Genomic DNA, 19948 nt, shown 5'->3' on the forward strand with positions numbered 1-19948 from the left:
ACAGACACATACCTGTCCCAGGCATTGCTCAGATTTACTTTCTCTGTGTGTGTGTGTGTCGTGGGTACCAAGGACATGGGGCATTGTTTTTAGCTTATAGAGTGTGTGTTTGAGTGTGAGTATCGGTATGCATATGTGTGTGTCTACATAGATACTTTATAAGTTCTCTGTGAGTTTCCTACCCCTTTCGGTAACACTTTACTTGACGGGTGAGTTCATTACACATTCATAGCAGCTGTCATAAAGTGCACATAAAGCATTCATGACTGTTTCATGAGACATAACTCAACATTCATACCAAACCTTTCATGAATGTGGAAGACAGAACGACGACAACTTGTCAAAATAAAAGTCTACCAATCGCAAAGCAGCATTGTCGTTTTTGTCCCAAACCTCTTACCTGATCATGTCACATCTGAGTCAATGGGCTACTCCACTGCCAAAAAGACAGATCATGGTCAAGCAAATAATTTTTGTTTCAAAATAATCTATTTGTTTTATGATGTAGCCTAACCTTTGCAGAAGATTTCTCATCTTTTGCTATTGGGAATGTCCAACCGTTCCAGGTTACACAAATATGGGTCAGCTGAATGTAGGCTAGTTTACCTCCCAGTGTTAAACTCTGTGATTACAAATACTTCACAACTTGTATAGTAAAGTGACATTTGATGTAGACTTCATAAGATATTCATGAAATATTTACAAAGGCTGGAAAGAAAAACGGCAATGGTGCTTTGCGATTGTTGGACTTTTATTTTGACAAGTTGTCGTCGTTCTGTCTTGCACATTCATGAAAGGTTTGGTATGAATGTTGAGTCATGTCTCATGAAACAGTCATGAATGCTTTATGTGCAGTTTATGACAGCTGCTATGAATGTGTTATGAACTCACCCGTCAAGTAAAGTGTTACCATGCTTTCTAACCAGTGCAAGCAATGCTTTGGTTGGCTGTCTCTCATTAAAGGGGTGGTTCAGGATTTTGGACATAGGACCTCATTTCCAAGTAAGCAAGTGTGATATTTATCAGTGGAGACCGTTTTCAACACGTTTCATCCAGTCGTTCTAATTGCAGAGTTCGCAGGTGCTAGGCTAGCGCAAGTCAACGGTATGTGCTAGCCTGCCACTAAAAACAGTCTTACCCACTCCAAAGTACACCCAAGGCAACTAAATTATAACGCCAGACTATCGATGTATATGTCTGTATTGATAGTTTTATTTCTAACATTATTCTATCCTTGCATTTCAACGATCGCATTACATTTTGAGGGACTAGTGTCTTAGCAGCGGCAGAATTATACTTGCTCCAGTTAGTAGTACTGCGCCAAAAAGTAAACAGTAAAGCGCACTCCAATGGGGATACCTAGTAGTAGCCTTGGTAATATCAGCCTGCCGCTGAGATGCAAACTACCAACTTCAGGGAACAAAGTATAACTATTGCAACGCGATGCGAGGGTAGTTGTATTTCTTACACTATTCTATCAACACAGACATTTACATCGATTGTCTGGAATTTGCCTCGAGTGTCCTTTGGAGTAGGTAAGACTGTTTTTAGTGGCAGGCTAGCACATACCGTTGACTTGCGCTAGCCTAGCACCTGTGAACTCTGCAATTAGAACGACTGGATGAAACGTGTTGAAAACGGTCTCCACTGATAAATATCACACTTGCTTACTTGGAAATGAGGTCCTATGTCCAAAATCCTGAACCACCCCTTTAAGTGGCTGACTTATTGAAATGAAAGCCCACCAGGATTTCAAAGAACACAGTCATTGGGAAAGGGATGTGCCTCAGTGCTGTATTAATGATTAATGAGACATTATGTTGTCACTGATTGTCAGAACACATAAATACCCTGGGTAAACCTGATTGGGTCAGAGTAGTAGTTTATTCTGAGGGACGGCCCTGGGTAAATCTAATTGGGTCAGAGTAGAACACAAGGACACCAAGAGGCAGGAGTGTCCAGAGAGCTAATACAAAGATATGAGACTAACTAAAGGTGGGTTGACCATACACCTCACTACATAAAACATCATGATTGTAATTGAAGTGCTGATGTAAGCGCATCTGTAATTTGTATTAAAGATTGAAATGTGTTGTCTTGAAATACTTGAAATACACACCCCCCCCCCCCCCCACACACACACACACACAGACACATACCTGTCCCAGGCATTGCTCAGATTTACTTTCTCTGTGTGTGTGTGTGTGTGTGTGTGTCGTGGGTACCAAGGACATGGGGCATTGTTTTTAGCTTATAGATGATGAATGAAGGGCCACATGCTGCTCTGCCTCAGCACATCCTGAGCACAAAGCCTGCTTGTGAATCAAAGCCCATCTTCTATCTAATCAGTGTGTGTGTGTATGTGTGTCTAATCAGACCACGATAAGACACCTCTGAGGAGCCACCCGCCACACTGGACCTCTCCTCCTCTCAGGATATCGCAACAGGACTTTGATCTGTGTGTGTGAGTGTGTGTGTGTGTGTCCGAGTGACAAGAAAACGTCTTGGGTCAGGACACACACCTGTAGAGGAGCACAAGTGAACACACAGACTTCTTCATCTGCACATGGACTGGTGCAACAAATGCACAATTGTGGCTTTACAGCTCAACCCATCAAACGATTAGTAGCTCTAGAATTTCCATACGCTGTCACTCACTGCTGGATGTCCAGGGAGCTTCACTTCTGGATTTGGAGCCGTGATCTTGTTAGGAATCCCAGCAGAGGACAAAACCTCTTGGTCTGATGACAGGTGCCTCTCTCTGAAGCAACGAACTGATCAGGGACTGACTCTTCCACTGGAAACTTGCACACACACACACAGCTACCATGGCAGAGGCCCAGGACGAGGTGGTGTGTGAGCCGCGGCGGCGGCTGGACTACAGGGTCCAGCGGGAGGTGCTGGACGAGCTCTGTGTGGAGGACATGGCGGAGAAAACACAGTCCACAAACCAGCTGGTGGAAAAACTCAAAGACTCAGTCAGGTGGGGCACCGCAACCTCCTCATAAACTCACACAGAGCACTTTCACAACCAGTAAAGTAATCGGCCATTCCTATTGGTTTGAATGGCTATTACATGGCACCTTCTGCTTTTGTGAAATGCCATAAACAGCTCAAACATGCCTCTGTATCTCCATCAGTGCCAGGCTTTGTCTGCTCTGTTTCAGTGCAATGCTATACTTATACATAATGCACTAGCAATGTAAAACATCAGCACAACGGATGTTGTATGTCTGTTGTAAACTTTTCTCCCAGCTGTGTGAGAGAGATTAGTCTCATGAGTGCCCTCTAGTGGCAGATGGGTCAGGATGGCCATGCCACTTTTAAGTATTTTTTCACTGGTTGGCTTGGTTTCTAATATTCTGCAGGGGAAACAGTGCACTGTTCTTTTCCCCAGCTGTCATTCACATGTCTTCCTTTGTATGATTTCTAATGCCATTTTAAAGCACCCTTGCACTCTGGGTTTGTTTGGTTTTACAGTCATTCATTGTCACTTATAACCAGTGAAAACCTACCTGTAGCTTCCCTTTTAGATAATCATTTTCTATGTTCAGGCAAAGAGAAAGCCACATTCTTTTTCCTGCTCCTTGTGTTGCTGAGTTACACTGCTATTTTCCGCGTCTGGACAATTTCAAGGACGGCAATTATTCTGTCACTCAAAACCTCTCAAACGGCTTGTCTTATTGTCTTAAGGTCGTATACTAAATAGACAAGGTGTTCACATTTCTAGCTTATGTAAAAAAAACATTATATCAACCTGTGTGTGTGTGCGTGTGCTTGTGTGTGTGTGTGTGCGTGTGTGTGTGTGTATGTGCGTGTGTGTGTGTGTGTAGGTGTTCTGGTCCCCGGCTGAAGAGCTGCTTCTTCTCCAGTGTTCCTGTGTTGTCGTGGCTGCCTCGTTACCCCTTCAGACAGAATGCCATCGGAGACCTCATCTCAGGCATCAGTGTGGGAATCATGCACCTGCCCCAGGGTCAGACTATTCATTCAAATGAGAACCATTTCCTCTTCTATATATTATTGGTCTGCTTTGAATCTGTCATAGGTCACTTAGTGTGTGTGTCCCTCTGTGTCCATCTGTAGGCATGGCATATGCCCTGCTGGCCGCTGTGCCTCCGGTGTTTGGCCTCTACTCCTCTTTCTACCCCATCCTCCTCTACTTCATCTTCGGGACATCCAAACACATCTCCGTGGGTAAGCTACACTGTACAGCACAACACTAGATATGGCCACTGTTTTGCCACTCTTACTTATTGAAATTAATTGATTATTTAGATGAAGCATGTGTGTGTGTGTGTGTGTGTTTCATAGTTTATATTATTTATAGCCCTATCTATTACAGTTTAGGTTATTCATTCAGATTATGTTTGAAGTCTTATCATGCGTGTGTGTGTGTGTGCGTGCATGCGTGTGTTCATGTGTCCGTGCGTGTGTGTGTGTGTGTGTGCATGTGTATTTTTCAGGCACCTATGCGGTCATGAGTGTGATGATTGGCAGCACCACGGAGCGCTTGGCCCCCGACTCTGACTTCATGGTGTGGGATAATGTGTCCAACAGCAGTATAGTGGACTTCATTAGCCGGGATGCAGAGAGGGTAAAGGTCGCTGCCGCGGTGACCTTCATGTCAGGCGTATTCCAGGTGTGTGTTGGTTATTGCTGCAGGGTGTTGCCCAATTTTATACTTCATCTGAAAGTAATATTGATTTTGGGGGGTTTTGTGTGTGTGTGTGTGTGTAGCTGCTTCTAGGCCTGGTGCAGTTTGGCTTTGTGGTGACGTACTTGTCCGAGCCCCTGGTGAGAGGTTACACCACAGGAGCTGCCATCCACGTCATCGTGTCCCAGCTCAAATACACTTTTGGCATCAGCCCTCAACGCTACAGTGGCCCTTTCGCTCTCATATTTGTAAGTGTACATACATGCATCACACACACACACACACACACACACACACACACACACACACACACACACACACACACACAAAGCTCTCGTGGCCTTGAAAGGTAAAAACCTTGATGGACCTTATGTAGTGACCGTGATTCTTGAGTAAAAAACACCCTAAAAACATTAGATACACATATTTTTTTAGCTAAAACACTTCCCCCTAAATATAGGTTTAAGTCTTCTACATCACCCCAAACTCACCTCTGCTCTCTCTTCCCCCATGCCTCTCCCTGTGCAGACGGTGTTAGAGGTGTGCTCACTGTTGCCGGACACTAACATAGGCACTCTGGTGGTCAGCATTGTGTCCATTGTTGGGCTCATCATCGCCAAAGAGCTCAGCACTCTCGTGGCCCGCAAGCTTCCTGTGCCCATTCCTGTGGAGCTCATCGCCGTGAGTGCCATTTCACGCTCACACTCACACTCACACTCACGCTCACGCTCGCTCTGTCCATGTCTCGATTATTAGGTGTGCAGCAGAAAGTTAGATGCACATATTGATCCTACCCAGAAAGGTCATCCATTATACTATGGACACGATTTAGATTGAGTTTCATTCTGGAAAAATGTCAAATATGTCTGGCAGTGTGTAAAATCTGATGTTACCGAGTATAGATGTTATCTCCTGCTGAAAGGCTTGCTGCATTTCGTTGAGATTTCCATCTCACAGTTCACAGCACAGGAGGAATGAATGAAGCTCTATATGCTTACTGAAAATTTACTGAAGCCTAACAAGCCTGCATTTATTCCTGATTTTAACTGTGACTCTCTCTCTCTCTTTCTCTCTCTCTCTCTGTGTGTGTGTGTGTGTGTGTGACCAGGTCATTCTCGCCACAGTTATCTCCTGGCAAGTTGACCTGTCTCTGAACTATAAAGTTGAGGTGGTGGGGGAGATTCCATCAGGGTAAAACAAACAATGACATACATAATATAATATGCTATTCAGACGAATACAATGTAAAAGACAGCTGACACTTCCTATGTATGCTCCTTTGGTGTCTAGTGAATACATATATAGTATGTAGGTTACTCATGTGCTTAAATGACTTACTTCCACACAATTACCCATAAGTACTCATCTCTCTTTCTCTCTCTCTCTCTCTCTCTCTCTCTCTCTGCATCTCTGTCTGTTTTTTTCTGACTACTGTCTAGACTCCAGCCCCCAGTTTTCCCAAAGGCCTCTCTGTTTGGTCAAGTGATTGGGGATGCTTTTGCTCTGGCAGTGGTTGGTTATGGCATTGCCATCTCCCTTGGTCGGACATTTGCCCTTAAGTATGGATACAAGGTGGACAGCAACCAGGTGAGAAAGCTGGTTGACTTGTCATTCTTTCTACCTAATTCATATTCAATGTGTCAGTGGATGGCTCAGTCTTCTTGAATAGCAGAGGTGAAAAAAACAAAAAGGGCACCTATGTCACAACCTGTGTTATTTGGCTGCAAGTATAGACCATTTTAAGGGGCACCTTATGGTGTTGCATCACTTGCAATTATCATTTACAAAACTAAAAGGGCCAGCTAATGGGCCACTTTTCAACCATGGGCGTACAATAACACGTTATTTCCCTAACTCATGTAGGTTTTGCTGCATTTGATTTATTGGACTAATTAGACCTACACTGCCACATAAGGGAAATAAACTATTTCACCAATCCCACATGGGGATTAGTCACATGGCCTCAGACAACACATGAGAAAACTGAAACTGGATCAAAGTCAAACTGCTGTTTTGACATCTCTTTTGTTTTCAAGCCACACAGAACAAGACCTGCCATACTTAGTGATTTCAATCTCTGATTACTCTGAAACATTTACGTAAGAGTTAGCTAACCAAGCGTGACAAAATCCCGTCCCACTCATCTGTAAAAAGTCCAGAGCCAAGCCTCTCTATGTGACAGCCGTGCTACAGTATATAGGCTACATGATTTCAACATTTAAAGGTTAATGCTTTTATAGTGTCCACCTTAGACCTACCACTGTGTGCTACAGCTCACTCTAACCCCACTCTCCACTCCAGGAGCTGATAGCCCTGGGGCTCAGTAACGCAGTCGGAGGGATGTTCCAGTGCTTTGCTATCAGCTGCTCCATGTCCCGCAGTATGGTGCAGGTCAGCACTGGAGGAAAAACCCAGGTGAGGGTCACTATGGGTCCACTGGACCTGACTGGAGTGCTACACTTTAGCCACACCTCTACTTACACACACCTTAAATGAGCCATGATGGTGGATCTGATTCTTATTTATAATTTGTTTGATATCACTATAAGTGTTTAGTTGTTAAAGTTCATCCGATATTCACAATACATACACAAGTTCTGAAAGGTGGTGCTGCCCTATGCATGAATACATCTATTGGAAGTATACAGGATACACTGTGAAAATGGATATGACAGAAAGTCACATATTGATATTCTAGAATAATTTTGTAGACAACACATATGTTACTGATATTGCACTTTTCACATACCATAGGATGTCAAAGTTGTTTTAACATTAACTATTCTATAACTATATACTTCTAACTGAAGTAGAACATGAAATGACATTTCCACATATAGCTTCTAACTGTTAGGAATTAGGAGCCTCTGTGAAGTGTTGCTTCTGAAGCAGTCACTTTAGCAATTACTCTCCTCCATCTCGGAGAGAGACAGAATTACCACGGTCTGCATGAAATGATCAAGCTGCTGTGAGAATTGACTCACCTTCCATCAGCCGGCCCTGTTGATGTTCACTGCCACATTTCTTTTGGCCAGGTGGCTGGGGCTCTCTCAGCTGTAGTCATCTTAGTCATCCTGCTATGGATCGGATCGCTATTTGAACAGCTTCCAAAGGTGCAGTAGGAATGAATTTGTGTGTGTGTGTGTGTGTGTGTGTGTGTGTGTGTGTGAGAGAGAGAGAGAGAGAGAGAGTAATTTCCACTCACTCCTGCCATGTGCCTATATTTTACTTATGTACAGAATGCACAAAGCATGCAGACTAAGTGTGTGTGTGTGTGTGTGTATGTGTGTGTGTGTGTGTGTGTGTGTGTGTGTGTGTGTGTGTGTGTGTGTGTGTATGTCCTTAGGCTGTTCTGGCAGCCATCATTTATGTCAACCTCCATGGAATGATGAAGCAATTTGGTGACATCAAAACCCTGTGGAACAGCAACAGAGTGGACATGGTAAGGGGGCGCTTGGGAAATCAATGAGGCAAACAGGCAGCTGAGAAAGAGGAAGTGCGCGGCGTGACTGATGACTGACAGCTCTCGTTTCCCTCCGGATCTGTCCATCTCTAGCTGGTGTGGGTGATGACCCTTATCCTGACAGTGCTGTTCAATCCTGACCTGGGCCTGGCCGCCTCCATAGCCTTCTCCATCCTCACCGTCATCTTCAGAACTCAGCTGTGAGCCCTCACACACACACACACACTCACTCGCACGCACGCACTTCACACACGCACACACGCACGCACGCACACACACACACACACACACACACACGCACTTCACACACACACACACACACACACACTCACGCACACACACACTTCACACACACATTCACACACACGCACGCACGCACTTCACACACACACAAGAAGAGCGCCACACAAGACATCCACTTGTTTCATCCATTTACTCACTCACTCACTTATTCTCCTTCTTAGAAATACTACAGTGTTCCTGTAATTCAACTGTGTCAGTTCCAGGAATAACAAACTGCCATAGAAACACTGACATGCTACATAGGATCTGTATGGTGGTGTAAACCAGATAACAAACTGCCATAGGCAACACTGACATGCTACATAGGATCTGTATGGTGGTGTAAAGCTTTTGGGCTGAAAGACTGATAAATAATGTCAATGCTATGTGTTGCCTGTGTGAATGTTTCAGGCCTAAGTACTCCCTGCTCGGACAGGTTCCTGGAACCGATATTTACAGACCCATAGAGGACTATAATCAGGTAACCATGACGACATTGCACTAATGTGGGCTGCGGAATTATAGGTGCTGTGTAGTGGATGGCTGGCATTGGAATGATGACAGGAGTCATGCATGAGCGTTTGACAGTTTCACAAGGGTGTGGAGGCCTCATACAAGTTTTGCTATTTCGAGGCTTTGTGTAAATAATGCATGTGACAGAGATTGAGAGTTCAGTGTGCTGTGTCTCTCAGGTGAAAGAGATTCCAGAGTTGGTGATCTTCCGCTCCTCAGCCACTCTCTATTTTGCCAATGCTGAAATGTACGCCGATGCCCTAGCAGAGAAGGTTGGTTTACCAGACACACACACCCATAGGCTACTGCATTGTGTGCATACTTCACATTCTGTGGATTTAGTCGCAAAGCTCATGTGTGTGAAAGTTCACGTCACTGTGTTCCAGAGCGGGGTGGACATCGCCAAGCTGCTGTCCCACAGAAAGAAGCTGGAGTCCAAGAGGAAGAGAAAAGAGAAGAAGGAGGCCAAAAAGGCTAAGAAGCAGGCCATGAAGGACATGACCGAACGTGTACGTGGGTCCTAAATAAATCCGTATATTTGTCAGTGTGTGCGGCTGTGTGAATGCACAGGAACCTGATATCAGCTGTGGTGGTGTGTGTGTGCAGGAAAGTGAGTCGGATGACTCAGTGAAGGAGCAGGTGGTGTTCACCATTGAGGCGGAGACGAAGCCTGGACCCATCCTCCCTCGCGCCATCATCCTAGAGCTGAGTGCGTGTAACTTCCTGGATACGGTGGGAGTCAAGACCCTCAGCAATGTGAGTCACCATCTTGCTCACTCTCTACACCCCTCCACCCAATCCACTGACATGGGGAAACAGGAGCATAAACAACTCTTGATTTGTTTACAAGCTATGGCACCAATTTATCTCAGTATCATAACCCCCCGCCCCCTCTCTCTCTCTCTCTCTCTCAAGATTCGTAAGGACCATGGTGAGGTGGGAGTGCAAGTACTTCTGGCTGGTTGTCAAAGTGAGTGATTTCTCATTTCCACAGTTGTTTATGATGTTGAACTTGATTCTCCAACTGGGACATGTTTTAGTTAGTAGCACTGTTATTGGTAAACTGTATCATTGAATTGACTAAACAAAATGCTCAAAACTTGGGTCATAGCCTGCTTGCAAGCATGGCCTGCTATTCTGAGCCCCCAAGGTTGTGGGGTTGAGTCCAGGCCAGTGCGTCACTGAGCTGTCAGCACAATGCAGATTACACATACATTGACTGCACATACCAAGAGGAAATGTCAGCCCTCAGTTTTACTACCAGACCTTTGTGGTCATGTCAGAAAGACAGAGACAAAGACTGTTGGTCTGTCTACGTGCACCGCGCTTCCTGTTGATGAGCCTCAGCCCAAATAAGAGACGATCTCGATCATCGCTCTAATTAGGGCTCATTTAGCATAATCACAGATCACGTTCTGTAATCATCAGTTCTCATGATGTGCTGCTACTAAAGTACCGGAACACACACACACACACACACACAGTCACACACACATAAACAAACACATTTATTCCCTCTCTTTTCTCCTCTCTCTCTCTCTCTCTCTCTCTCTGTGCTCTCTCCCCCTGCACCCCTGCAGGCTGTGTGGTGGAGAGTCTGGAGAAGGGCGGGTTCTTCAGTGAAAAAGTGACCAAAGCAATCCTTTTCACGTCTGTGCACGATGCCGTACTATACTGCAACGCAGATAGACAGGAAGAGGTGAGTTACATGTCAAAGATGTTAACATGCTTCTGCGTCAACTACGCAGTAGCTACGCCATCACTCCTACGGCGTCATGACCCTTTTATGGTTCTGAGTCGGGTCATTTGCATCGCAGTGCATTTCACCGCCATAACGCTAGGGGGTGTGTGGCTTCGAAGCTCGGTGTCGCCTGTGTCTGCGTCGCTCACCACCGAAACCATAGACTGTAATGACCGAAACAGCACTCAGAATGGCAAACCCCATAGACGTCGTGCCAAAATATTAATCTTATTTGTTCGGCCTTTTTCTGCTTAGATTTTGTAAAAAGTATTGAGAAATAGACACAGTAAAATCCATTGACCTAGTTACTGTAAACAGCAAATAAGTCTGAGGTTATTTGTGAGGTGTCTGCCAGCCAGTTTAAGTTATGTTGCCCACACAGTACTGCTTGCTGGCGAAGTGCTAATTTCAAAACGTACTGACATTTTACAAATGGATAACCTCGTCATTGTAACCAAAATATGTCTGAGTTTATTTGCAAAGCTTATGTCAGTCAACTAGCATGTTGCTAACTCCCCAAAGTAGGCTGTCGCCTTGACGCGAAGTTACAATTTTTTGGAGGTGCACGTCAAGCTACGGTGGAGGGGTCGGAGAGGGGTTCGCAGCGATGCAGAGGGGTCTGCGGGGGAACGCCGTCGATTTGACGCAGAAGCATAAAACAGGCTTTACACTCACTCACACACACACACACACACTATAGCAGTGCAAGGATAGGTTTGAAGTAGTAGGGTAACAGCCATTGGTCCAGTATTAAGTTAGGCCACAGTCCAGACTGGGGCATGGAGGGAGGGGTTGTGCATATGGGCTAATACAGCCAGTAAACAGTGTAGACAGTGTAAGTAGTACACAGTGGGCCAGTGGACAGTCAGTACACAAACATTGTTATAGGAGGTAGTGAAAGTGGAGGAGAGGGTGGAGAGGCAGACTATGAAGAGAAAGTGAACAGACTATGAAGAGAAATCTATCTCCTCTTCCCTTTAGTGAAGCATTGATGAGTCGTATGGCCCTGGGGACAAATGACTTCCTCAGTCTGTAGTTGTGCATGGCAGTGAGCGTAGTCTCCAGCTGGTCAAGCTCTTCTGCTTTATGATAGTGCTGTGGAGTGGATGACACTCATTGTCCAAAATGTTGATCAGTTTGTTCAGGGTCCTTTTGTCTGATATTGAATTGATGCAATCCAGTTCAGCTCCCACATCAGAGCCAGCTTTCCTTACTAGCCTGTCTAGTCACCCAGCATCCCTCTTCTTAGTGCTTCCTCCCCGGCATACCACAGCATAGAAGACGGCGCTTGCAACAACAGACTGGTAAAATATCCAGAGGAGCTTGCTGCAGACAATGAAGGACTGCAGCCTCCTAAGGAAGTCCAGCCTGCTCTGCCCTTTGTTGTAGAGTGCTTCAGTGTTGGCTGACCAGTCCAGTTTATTATCCAGGTGTATCCCCAGATACTTGTAAGTGTTTACCATCTCCACATTGACCCCCTCAACAGAGACTGGCAGGCTTAGACCTACAGAAATCCACCACCATCTCCTTGGTCTTTGAAGTGTTGAGTTGAAGATGGTTGAGTTTGCACCATTGCACAAAGTCCTCCATCAGGCTCCTGTACTCCTCCTCCTGCCCCACAATTGGAGTATCGTCCAAAAACGTCTGCATGTGGCATGACTCTGTGTTGTAGCAGAAGTCAGATGTGTACAGGGTGAACAGGACACAGGACTGGAGAGAGCACAGTTCCCTGTGGAGCTCCGGTGCTGCTGATCACTGTGTCAGAGAGGCAGTTCTTCAGTCTGACGAAGTGTGGCCGCTCGGTCACGTAATCTGTAATCCAGGATACTAGGTGAGCATCCACACCATCTGCAGGAGCTTGTCGCCCAGTCTGAGGGGTTGGATAGTGTGTAAAAGCACTGGAGAAGTCAAAGAACATGATTCTCACAGCACTTTTCCCCTTGTCCATGTGAGAATGCGTCCTGTGTAGGAGATATCTGATGGCATCGTCCACGGCCACTTTCTCCTGGTATGCAAACCCCCCCCCCCCGCCCTCAAAATAAATCCTGTCCTGCAAAATCCAGAGAGAAAGACTCCCGAATCCCGTCCTGCTCCCGTTTCCTTCCCTATGTTGTCTAAAGTTAGCAGACTCTGTTGCCCCCCGTAGCGTGTTTGGTTAATCACGGTCAAATCACTGAGGTTGCCTTGGAAATTTAGGCTACACTATACATGCATTACCCAGACCTAGGCGATTTCATTACGTAATTCCTGACGGAGATCTTCTCATACTCAAAACACTCGCTGCCTTATGCATACTGATGCTGATGGATTGACTTTTGAACAGGGCAGCTGCTTTGTCTTGCTCTGATAGGCTACTCTGCGGCTAGCAGTAGCCAATCAACAAACGTACAGCGAGTTGTAAGTGGTTCCCTTTTCTAAGTATATTTTTTGGGGCTTTTTATGCCTTTTTTAATGAGATAGGACAGTGGAGAATGACAGGAAGCGAGTGGGAGAGAGAGTCGGGGTGGGATCCGGAAAGGACCACGGGGCGGGAATCGAACCCGGGTCGCTGACATACGGTGCAGGTGCCCCAGCCAGTCGCACCACGGCCGGGGCCAATGGTTCCCTTTTCTAAAACGAAATGTCTCGCAATCTTTGGGTGCACTCACCATTTTGCAGCGTAATTTTTTTATTTAATCTCCGGCTCCGTGCCGCTCCCGTTGATTGCTATGTTCTATCCCGTCCCTATCACGTTACCAACAGTGAAACTGACTCCCGTCCTGCGGGAATACCGTGACCCGCGGGAGCCCCCAAAAATTGTCAGCCTCTAATACAAACTGAGCAGGTCTAGTGCATGGCCTGCACCGGCCGGCCTGTAGTCATTGAGCTCACTTGGGTGTGGCTTCTTGGGGACGGGGGTGAGACATGACATCTTCCACAGTGTTGGGACTCTTCCGAGATGGAGACTCAGGTTGAAGATGTGCTTCAGTGGCTCCCCCAGTTCAGCAGCACAGCCCTGAGCAGCCTTGGACACAGTCTGTAAGGCCTGACTTCCTTCCTGGGGTGGAGTTTCCTCAGCTGTCCTCTAACTTGATCTCCCATGATGATGGGGGGGGGGGGGTCTGGTGGCTGGAGACTGGTGGCTGGTGACTAAGGGCCTGTCCACACGGAGACGCTTTTTAGGTTAAACGCAGAGGTTTTGCTTCGTCTTGGCCGAGCGTCCAAACGAATCCTGTAAACGCACTGCCCGAAACCGCACTTTTCTGAAACCTGGTCCCAGAGTGGAGAAATCTGAAACCGTAGCCCGTTTGAGTTCGTTTAGACAGCGAAACCGCACATCCTGCTTGCGTATCGATGATGTCATCGCCACACCTCAGCTGCCCTGGACTTGCACTTATAGTATTGCCTAACAATACTAGTTTTCATACATGACATTACCTACGATTACACTCCGTTAAGATAAATATCACAACTGATGCTGCGCAGCGCCGATATCTTATGACTTGGTGGACTGAACACTGTTTTTCCCGGTGTTTTTTTATGCATTCTAGCTACTGTCAGTGACACGAGAGAACTTAAGTTATTAGGCAGTGGTGGAGGAAGTACTGAAACTCAGTACTTAAGTAAAAGTACAAATACACAGAGAAATATTTACTTTAGTAAAAGTAAAAGTACCACAATGACAACCCTACTTAAGTAAAAGTAAAAAGTACCTGTTTTTAAATGTACTTTAAGTATTAAAAGTAAAAGTATTTGCATAATGATTTATTCTCTTAATATATATATATATTCTAAAAGGAAAAATCAGTATGGGCTTGTGGCATTTTAATTAAGCTAGTTTTAGGTTATACTCGACTAGATAGTTTTAAGTTAATGCAATTGTGCTTACCATCTGTGGCCCAGTTTACATTCTGACCTACAATTCTAGAGACTGTAATTCGGGTTATCTATAGGGTGATCTGCTGAGTAATATCATTCAGCAAAACACGAGAGCCTGAAGTTTAACGGGGTAGACAAGGGAAACGTCGGGTGGATCGTAATGCCAATTATGCTGATTGAACAGAAAAGTTGCTGAGAAAGGTGTCTTTATGATTAAGTTCAGTTTCACTTGCGCAGACGCATAGACATTTAATGAGCGCTCACGTTACTACCCCATAATTGTAGGCTATGCATCTTTATTTAATCACACACAATTAAAGAATATTTCCTAATCTGGAAAATGTTACGTTTTTTCCGGCCACCGGTTCATTAATAGTCTACCATTCATTTGTGCCGCAAATGATCAGACGTGTGACAGAAGCATGGGCATAGCCTGTAACTTCGCTGATCCGCGGATAGCAATCTCATCGGAGAGGAGGCCCTAACGCTGCAGATAACAGACAGAGAAAGGCACAGAACACAGTTGCATGTACAGTGTAGCCATGGGTCTGGTGAATATAGCCTACCGAATGCAGATGGCTACAAGCTGACGCTTTGCCTGGTCTAGACTAGAAGCTTATGTTTCTAAGACTGCACGTAGCGCTCCAGAATCTTTGGTAGCAACCCCCCGGTAAAACAAACGTGTTTGTCAGAGAGAAAAAAAAACTGATCATAAAATGTATCGTAAAAAGGAACGATGGTGTTGTAGAAATGTAGCGGAGTAAAAGTACAGATAATTGCTGTAAAATGTAACGAAGTAAAAGTCAAAAGTATGCACTATAAATTTTACTTAAGTAAAGTACAAATACGTGGAAAATTTACTTAAGTACAGTAACGAAGTATTTGTACTTCGTTACATTCCACCACTGTTATTAGGAAAGTGCGGTGTAAGTTTAGGCTACATTAATTTGTGCGTAGTGCCAGTGTCATTCATTTATTTTACATGTCTTACAACATATATACATGCATTCACAGTCGAGTGAAATCAGATATAAGCATACAAAGACGCTTAGAACTCACGTTAAGCCGATGGTAGCACACTGAATGCGAATGCACAATTTGATGCAGGCAAAAGTATTGACTGTTACTAACGAAGGTTTTATAGCAATATTATAAATGTGGCGACAGAATAGCCTAGAACTTGGGTAAGCCTTGCGTTTAGTAGCCTAATTGCAGTGATAGCCAAAACTAATGTGAATCACGTACTATCCTACAACCAAAGAAAGTAAAGGTGATTAGTAGGCCTACCTGCGTTAGCCAAATAAAGGACGGGGCTGCACCCTTAACAAACCGTAAAATAAAGTTTATTAGTTTTACAGTTGACTACAGTTGACAGTTCACCATCAGTCCACACAAACAATTCTGGTTTCCTTGCACTAGCCATTTCGCCGTAGCCTATTCTGTCTGTTTTTAAAGCGCACGTTTTGCAAGTTTTGGTGAATTTCTGTAAAGACACAGTGCCACCTATAGGCCTGGGGTATGAAGTAACGTGTTGAGTCGTGTTGAGATGGATCCGTTTGGACGCAAATATTCTTGATACCTTTCCAGGGAAGACGGAGGAAAAAAAGATCGGTTTGGTACGTGTGGACTAGGCCTAAAGTCAGTGTAGCTGCACTGTTCGTGGTCACCTTGTGGGGGAGGGGTGCATCAGCCTTTGATGGTGGGGGTGAGGGTTAGAGTGAGAGTGAGGGGGGAGGTGTGGGTTGGGCAGTCAGCAGAGGGTGGTGGACAGACCACTGCCACTGGAGCTTGGCAGTTGAATCTGTTGTAGAAATGGTTCAACTGGTTCGCCCTGTCCAGATCTCCCACCGCAGAGCTGCTACTTTTCCTAAAGCCAGTGATGGTCTACATTCCTCCCCAGTCCTCCTTCATGTTGTTCTCCTGCAGCTTTCTTTCCACCATCCTTCTGTAATCCTCCTTAGCCTCTTTCAGCCTGGCTTTGAGTTCCCCTAGTACACGCCTCAGCTCTGCCTGGTCCCCCTCTCTGAACGCCATCTTTTTTCCTATTGAGAAGGGTCTTGACATTGCTGGTTATCCAAGGCTTGCTGTTTGGAAAGCAGCGTACAGTTGTAATGGGAACACCAATGTCCACACAGAAGTTCAGGTAGTCGGTAGTGCAGTGTGTGGCCCCCTCAATGTCCTCACCTACGTTCAGGTAGTCGATAGTGCAGTGTGTGGCCCCCTCAATGTCCTCACCTACGTTCAGGTAGTAAGTAGTGCAGTGTGTGACGCCCTCAATGTCCTCACCGTGTGACTGCTGGAGCACATTCCAGTCTGTGGATTCAAAACAGTCCCTCAGGGCCTCCTCTGCGTCAGGGGACCACTTCCTGAAGGAGCGTGTGCTGGTTGGTTCTCTGCGGACATGTATAGCGGCTATAGGAAAACCAGGTTATGATCTGATTTCTCAAGTGGTGGCAATGTAAGCATCATTTGTATTGCCATACAAATGACGGTCAAATGATGGTACAAAGGTCAATAAAAATGGGATGACACTGCTTCAACATGCACTCTCTTTGCTTTTTGTTTTTCAGGACATGAAAGCAACGCTGCTTTGAATTCTGAGTATTGGCAGACACACACACACACACACACACACACAAACACACACACACACACACACACACACACACACACACAGGCGCACACAGAGATAGCACACTTCAGAGGGGAAGTGCTCTGAGACAGCACATCTCCTGTATCTACTCCTCTAATTGCCTTCATTTTGTGTTTGTACTGCAGCTTATGTAACTAAATGATTTTGGCCCACTATGAAATGAAAATAGCTTCCCACTGCTGAGATCCCTGCTGGTCTGTGTTTAGGGCGACAGCTTATGTTTGTTTCTCTCGCTCCTACCAAGAGGAATTTGTGAACATTTTCAACAGCTCAAGACCTGCATTAAACTTTATGTTTATGTCAATCATAAACCATGAAACAACATGACAAGCAAACCCAGCTGAATTTGCTGGAGTGTGGTCCGATGGCTAAATTAAATCCTAGACTGGATTATCGTGCCATTTTTCCACTTGGGCCATGATTCAAATGAATGTGATATTCATAATTAAGGGCCTGACCTACTGTATCATCTGTTACTGGTCAGATTCCAAATGAGTCAATTAGATCAGTGGTTCTTAACTGGTGGGTCGGGACCCAAAAGTGGGTCGCGGAACCATTCTGGGTGGGTCGTGGAGCTTGTGGTTAAAAAAAGAGAAGAAATCGCCCATTTCAAATAGACTTAAATTGAGACGAAATGGTGCAGAATCCACAGTGTGCGATGTTCACAATTGCTGGAACACGAGTGAAAATGCCTCATAATAAAGTACACCTTTCAAAGACAGACCTGTCAAGTACTTTAAGGTGACATCAGGAGTTGGAGACTTCACAAGTGTAATGCCAAAGAGCATGTTCCAAACAAATAGGCCTACAGGCACTTCGCCTGTCTTAGCGTGTAGCTCACCACATCTGTTGTCTTGAACGCTATAAAATATATATGGGTCGTGACTTCATGAACATGGGAAATTGTGGGTCCCAAAGCCAGACCAGTTAAGAACCACTGGATTAGATGACCCACGCACAGTGCCTTGGTTAAAGAAGTGGTATGTGTTTTGTTAATAGCCACACAGAGCATGCTGTAGCAGGAAATGTTATGAGACACCAAACAAAATACAGATGGTTGTATATGACCAAGTGATCAGATGATCATCAGTTTGATGTTGTTTTGTGTGTGTTTTTATTTATTGATGAACATTCCCATGAATAAAACATAGTGATATGAACATTTGATGACTCCTAACTTCTTTTATTTAGCCTTTAATTTCCCCTACCCTATTCTGTACCACACTGCACATGTAATTGTGTGTGTGTGTCTGTGTGCGTGTGCAGGGGTGTCGGACTGGGGGTAAAACCACTACTGCTTATAGGGGCCCAAGGGGAGAGAGGGCCCTTGAAAAGTCTGGAATATATTTTATTTTACCTGGTTGAGGAACATGGGGGTTCATCGGGACTGCCTATGCAGGGGCCCAGGATCTTGTGCTACGCCCCTGTGTGTGTGTGTGTGTGTGTGTGTGTGTGTGTGTGTGTGTGTGTGTGTGTGTGTGTGAATTTGGTTCTCTACCTCTTTTTTGTTTTCCTTTACATGGCCAAATGAGATGTGTAGAGCTACGGATGTAAATGTATACAGGAGTGTCTATATGAATTACTGCACCTGTAGTGTCTTTACACATGCAAATGAGCTGAACAGCATGTCTGCATGCCATGCACTGCCAAAACATGCCACATGAACAGGGACATGTCTATGGGTGGACTGGGGTGGGTATTGTCCACCCACATATAAGCCTTCCCCAGAGGAATCATATGTCCACTCATACGTATGAATAAAACAGGCTAGAGAGGTCACTACCTGTTTAAAACTGGTCACATTTTATCAGGGAAGAACGATGCAGCTCTCTGTATCAGTCTCTCATTACAATTTGTGTAAAATGAGCACATGATTTAGAAAACAGAGCACTACCTACTAAAACGAGTGCACTTTACTAAAATTAGTGTATTGTGATTAAGTAAACCAAGCACACTATGTAGTAAAACGAGTGCACAATATAGTAAATTGTGTGCACAATCTAGTAAAATGAGGGCTCAATTTAGTAAAACGACTGTACATTCTCTCAACATACAAAATAATCTTGCAATGACATCAACATAAAATATATATTTGACTTTAGCAGTTTGACGATTTGTTTGGTTTTGCACAGGATAATGACGCCATCAGCACAGCCCCTGGTTGTTATGAACAGCGCTGTACAGTTTTGCACAGGGTAATGACGCCATCAGCACAGCACTGTTACAGTTTTGCACAGGGTACTGACGCCATCAGCACAGCCGTTGTTTTTTTTTTGTTGTTGCTCTCAGAATGACAAGTCCTTTTGCCATTGTTTATGAACATGCTTTGACTACTTTGTCATGTTATCAATATGACAGTTTATTCTCTAAGTATTTTCTAATGAAAAGTGCACATTTCAATTCTGATCTGAGAAATGCACCAAAGCGACTGAGGAAAACTATACTTATCTGTCTATATGCAGGATAAGCGGTTGTGATTGGTTCCTGGGTTTTGGATGATTCGGAAACTGGCTTCAGTAATGTCTCTAGACAGACCTGCAACTTAAACAGGTTTGTCCACACACACCTTTTTAAACAACACGCATATTCACAGAGCTTCACTTTTTCCACATTTTGTTATGTTTTAGACTCATCTTAAAATGGATTCAATTAATTGTTTTTATCATCAATCTACACACAATACTCCACTGTATGTAGCCATTTATGTAGCCTAAAAGTTAGGTTACATTTTTGTTGCTGGCACCCCACAGGCCTTAATCCAAAGGCAAAGTGTTTGCACAGTTT

The 19948-nt window shown here is 44.8% G+C and overlaps 1 protein-coding gene across 1 annotated transcript; it reads left to right on the forward strand.

Moving 5' to 3' along the window:
• Positions 1-1644: 1644 nt before the first annotated feature.
• slc26a6 (solute carrier family 26 member 6) lies at positions 1645-18326 on the forward strand. The gene is made up of 19 exons (XM_042098866.1): positions 1645-2983; positions 3834-3973; positions 4084-4194; positions 4464-4639; positions 4738-4902; positions 5183-5335; positions 5763-5845; positions 6094-6241; positions 6956-7069; positions 7690-7767; positions 8001-8096; positions 8211-8317; positions 8811-8880; positions 9092-9184; positions 9299-9421; positions 9519-9668; positions 9828-9882; positions 10493-10611; positions 17082-18326. The coding sequence occupies exons 1-19, from the start codon at positions 2829-2831 to the stop codon at positions 17103-17105; spliced, it is 2160 nt and encodes a 719-aa protein (XP_041954800.1). The 5' UTR covers positions 1645-2828; the 3' UTR covers positions 17106-18326.
• Positions 18327-19948: the final 1622 nt, after the last annotated feature.

The sequence above is a fragment of the Alosa sapidissima genome, chromosome 7, assembly GCF_018492685.1.
Source record: "Alosa sapidissima isolate fAloSap1 chromosome 7, fAloSap1.pri, whole genome shotgun sequence".
NCBI classification, from domain to species: Eukaryota; Metazoa; Chordata; class Actinopteri; order Clupeiformes; family Clupeidae; genus Alosa; species Alosa sapidissima.

Bases quoted from the DNA above. Each gene is read 5' to 3' on its own strand.
- slc26a6 (XM_042098866.1), top strand. From the start codon at position 2,829: ATGGCAGAGGCCCAGGACGAGGTGGTGTGTGAGCCGCGGCGGCGGCTG. The intron at 4,640-4,737 runs GTGTGTGTTGGT...GTGTGTGTGTAG, and splicing joins TCATGTCAGGCGTATTCCAG to CTGCTTCTAGGCCTGGTGCA. The intron at 10,612-17,081 runs GTGAGTTACATG...TTTGTTTTTCAG, and splicing joins ACGCAGATAGACAGGAAGAG to GACATGAAAGCAACGCTGCT.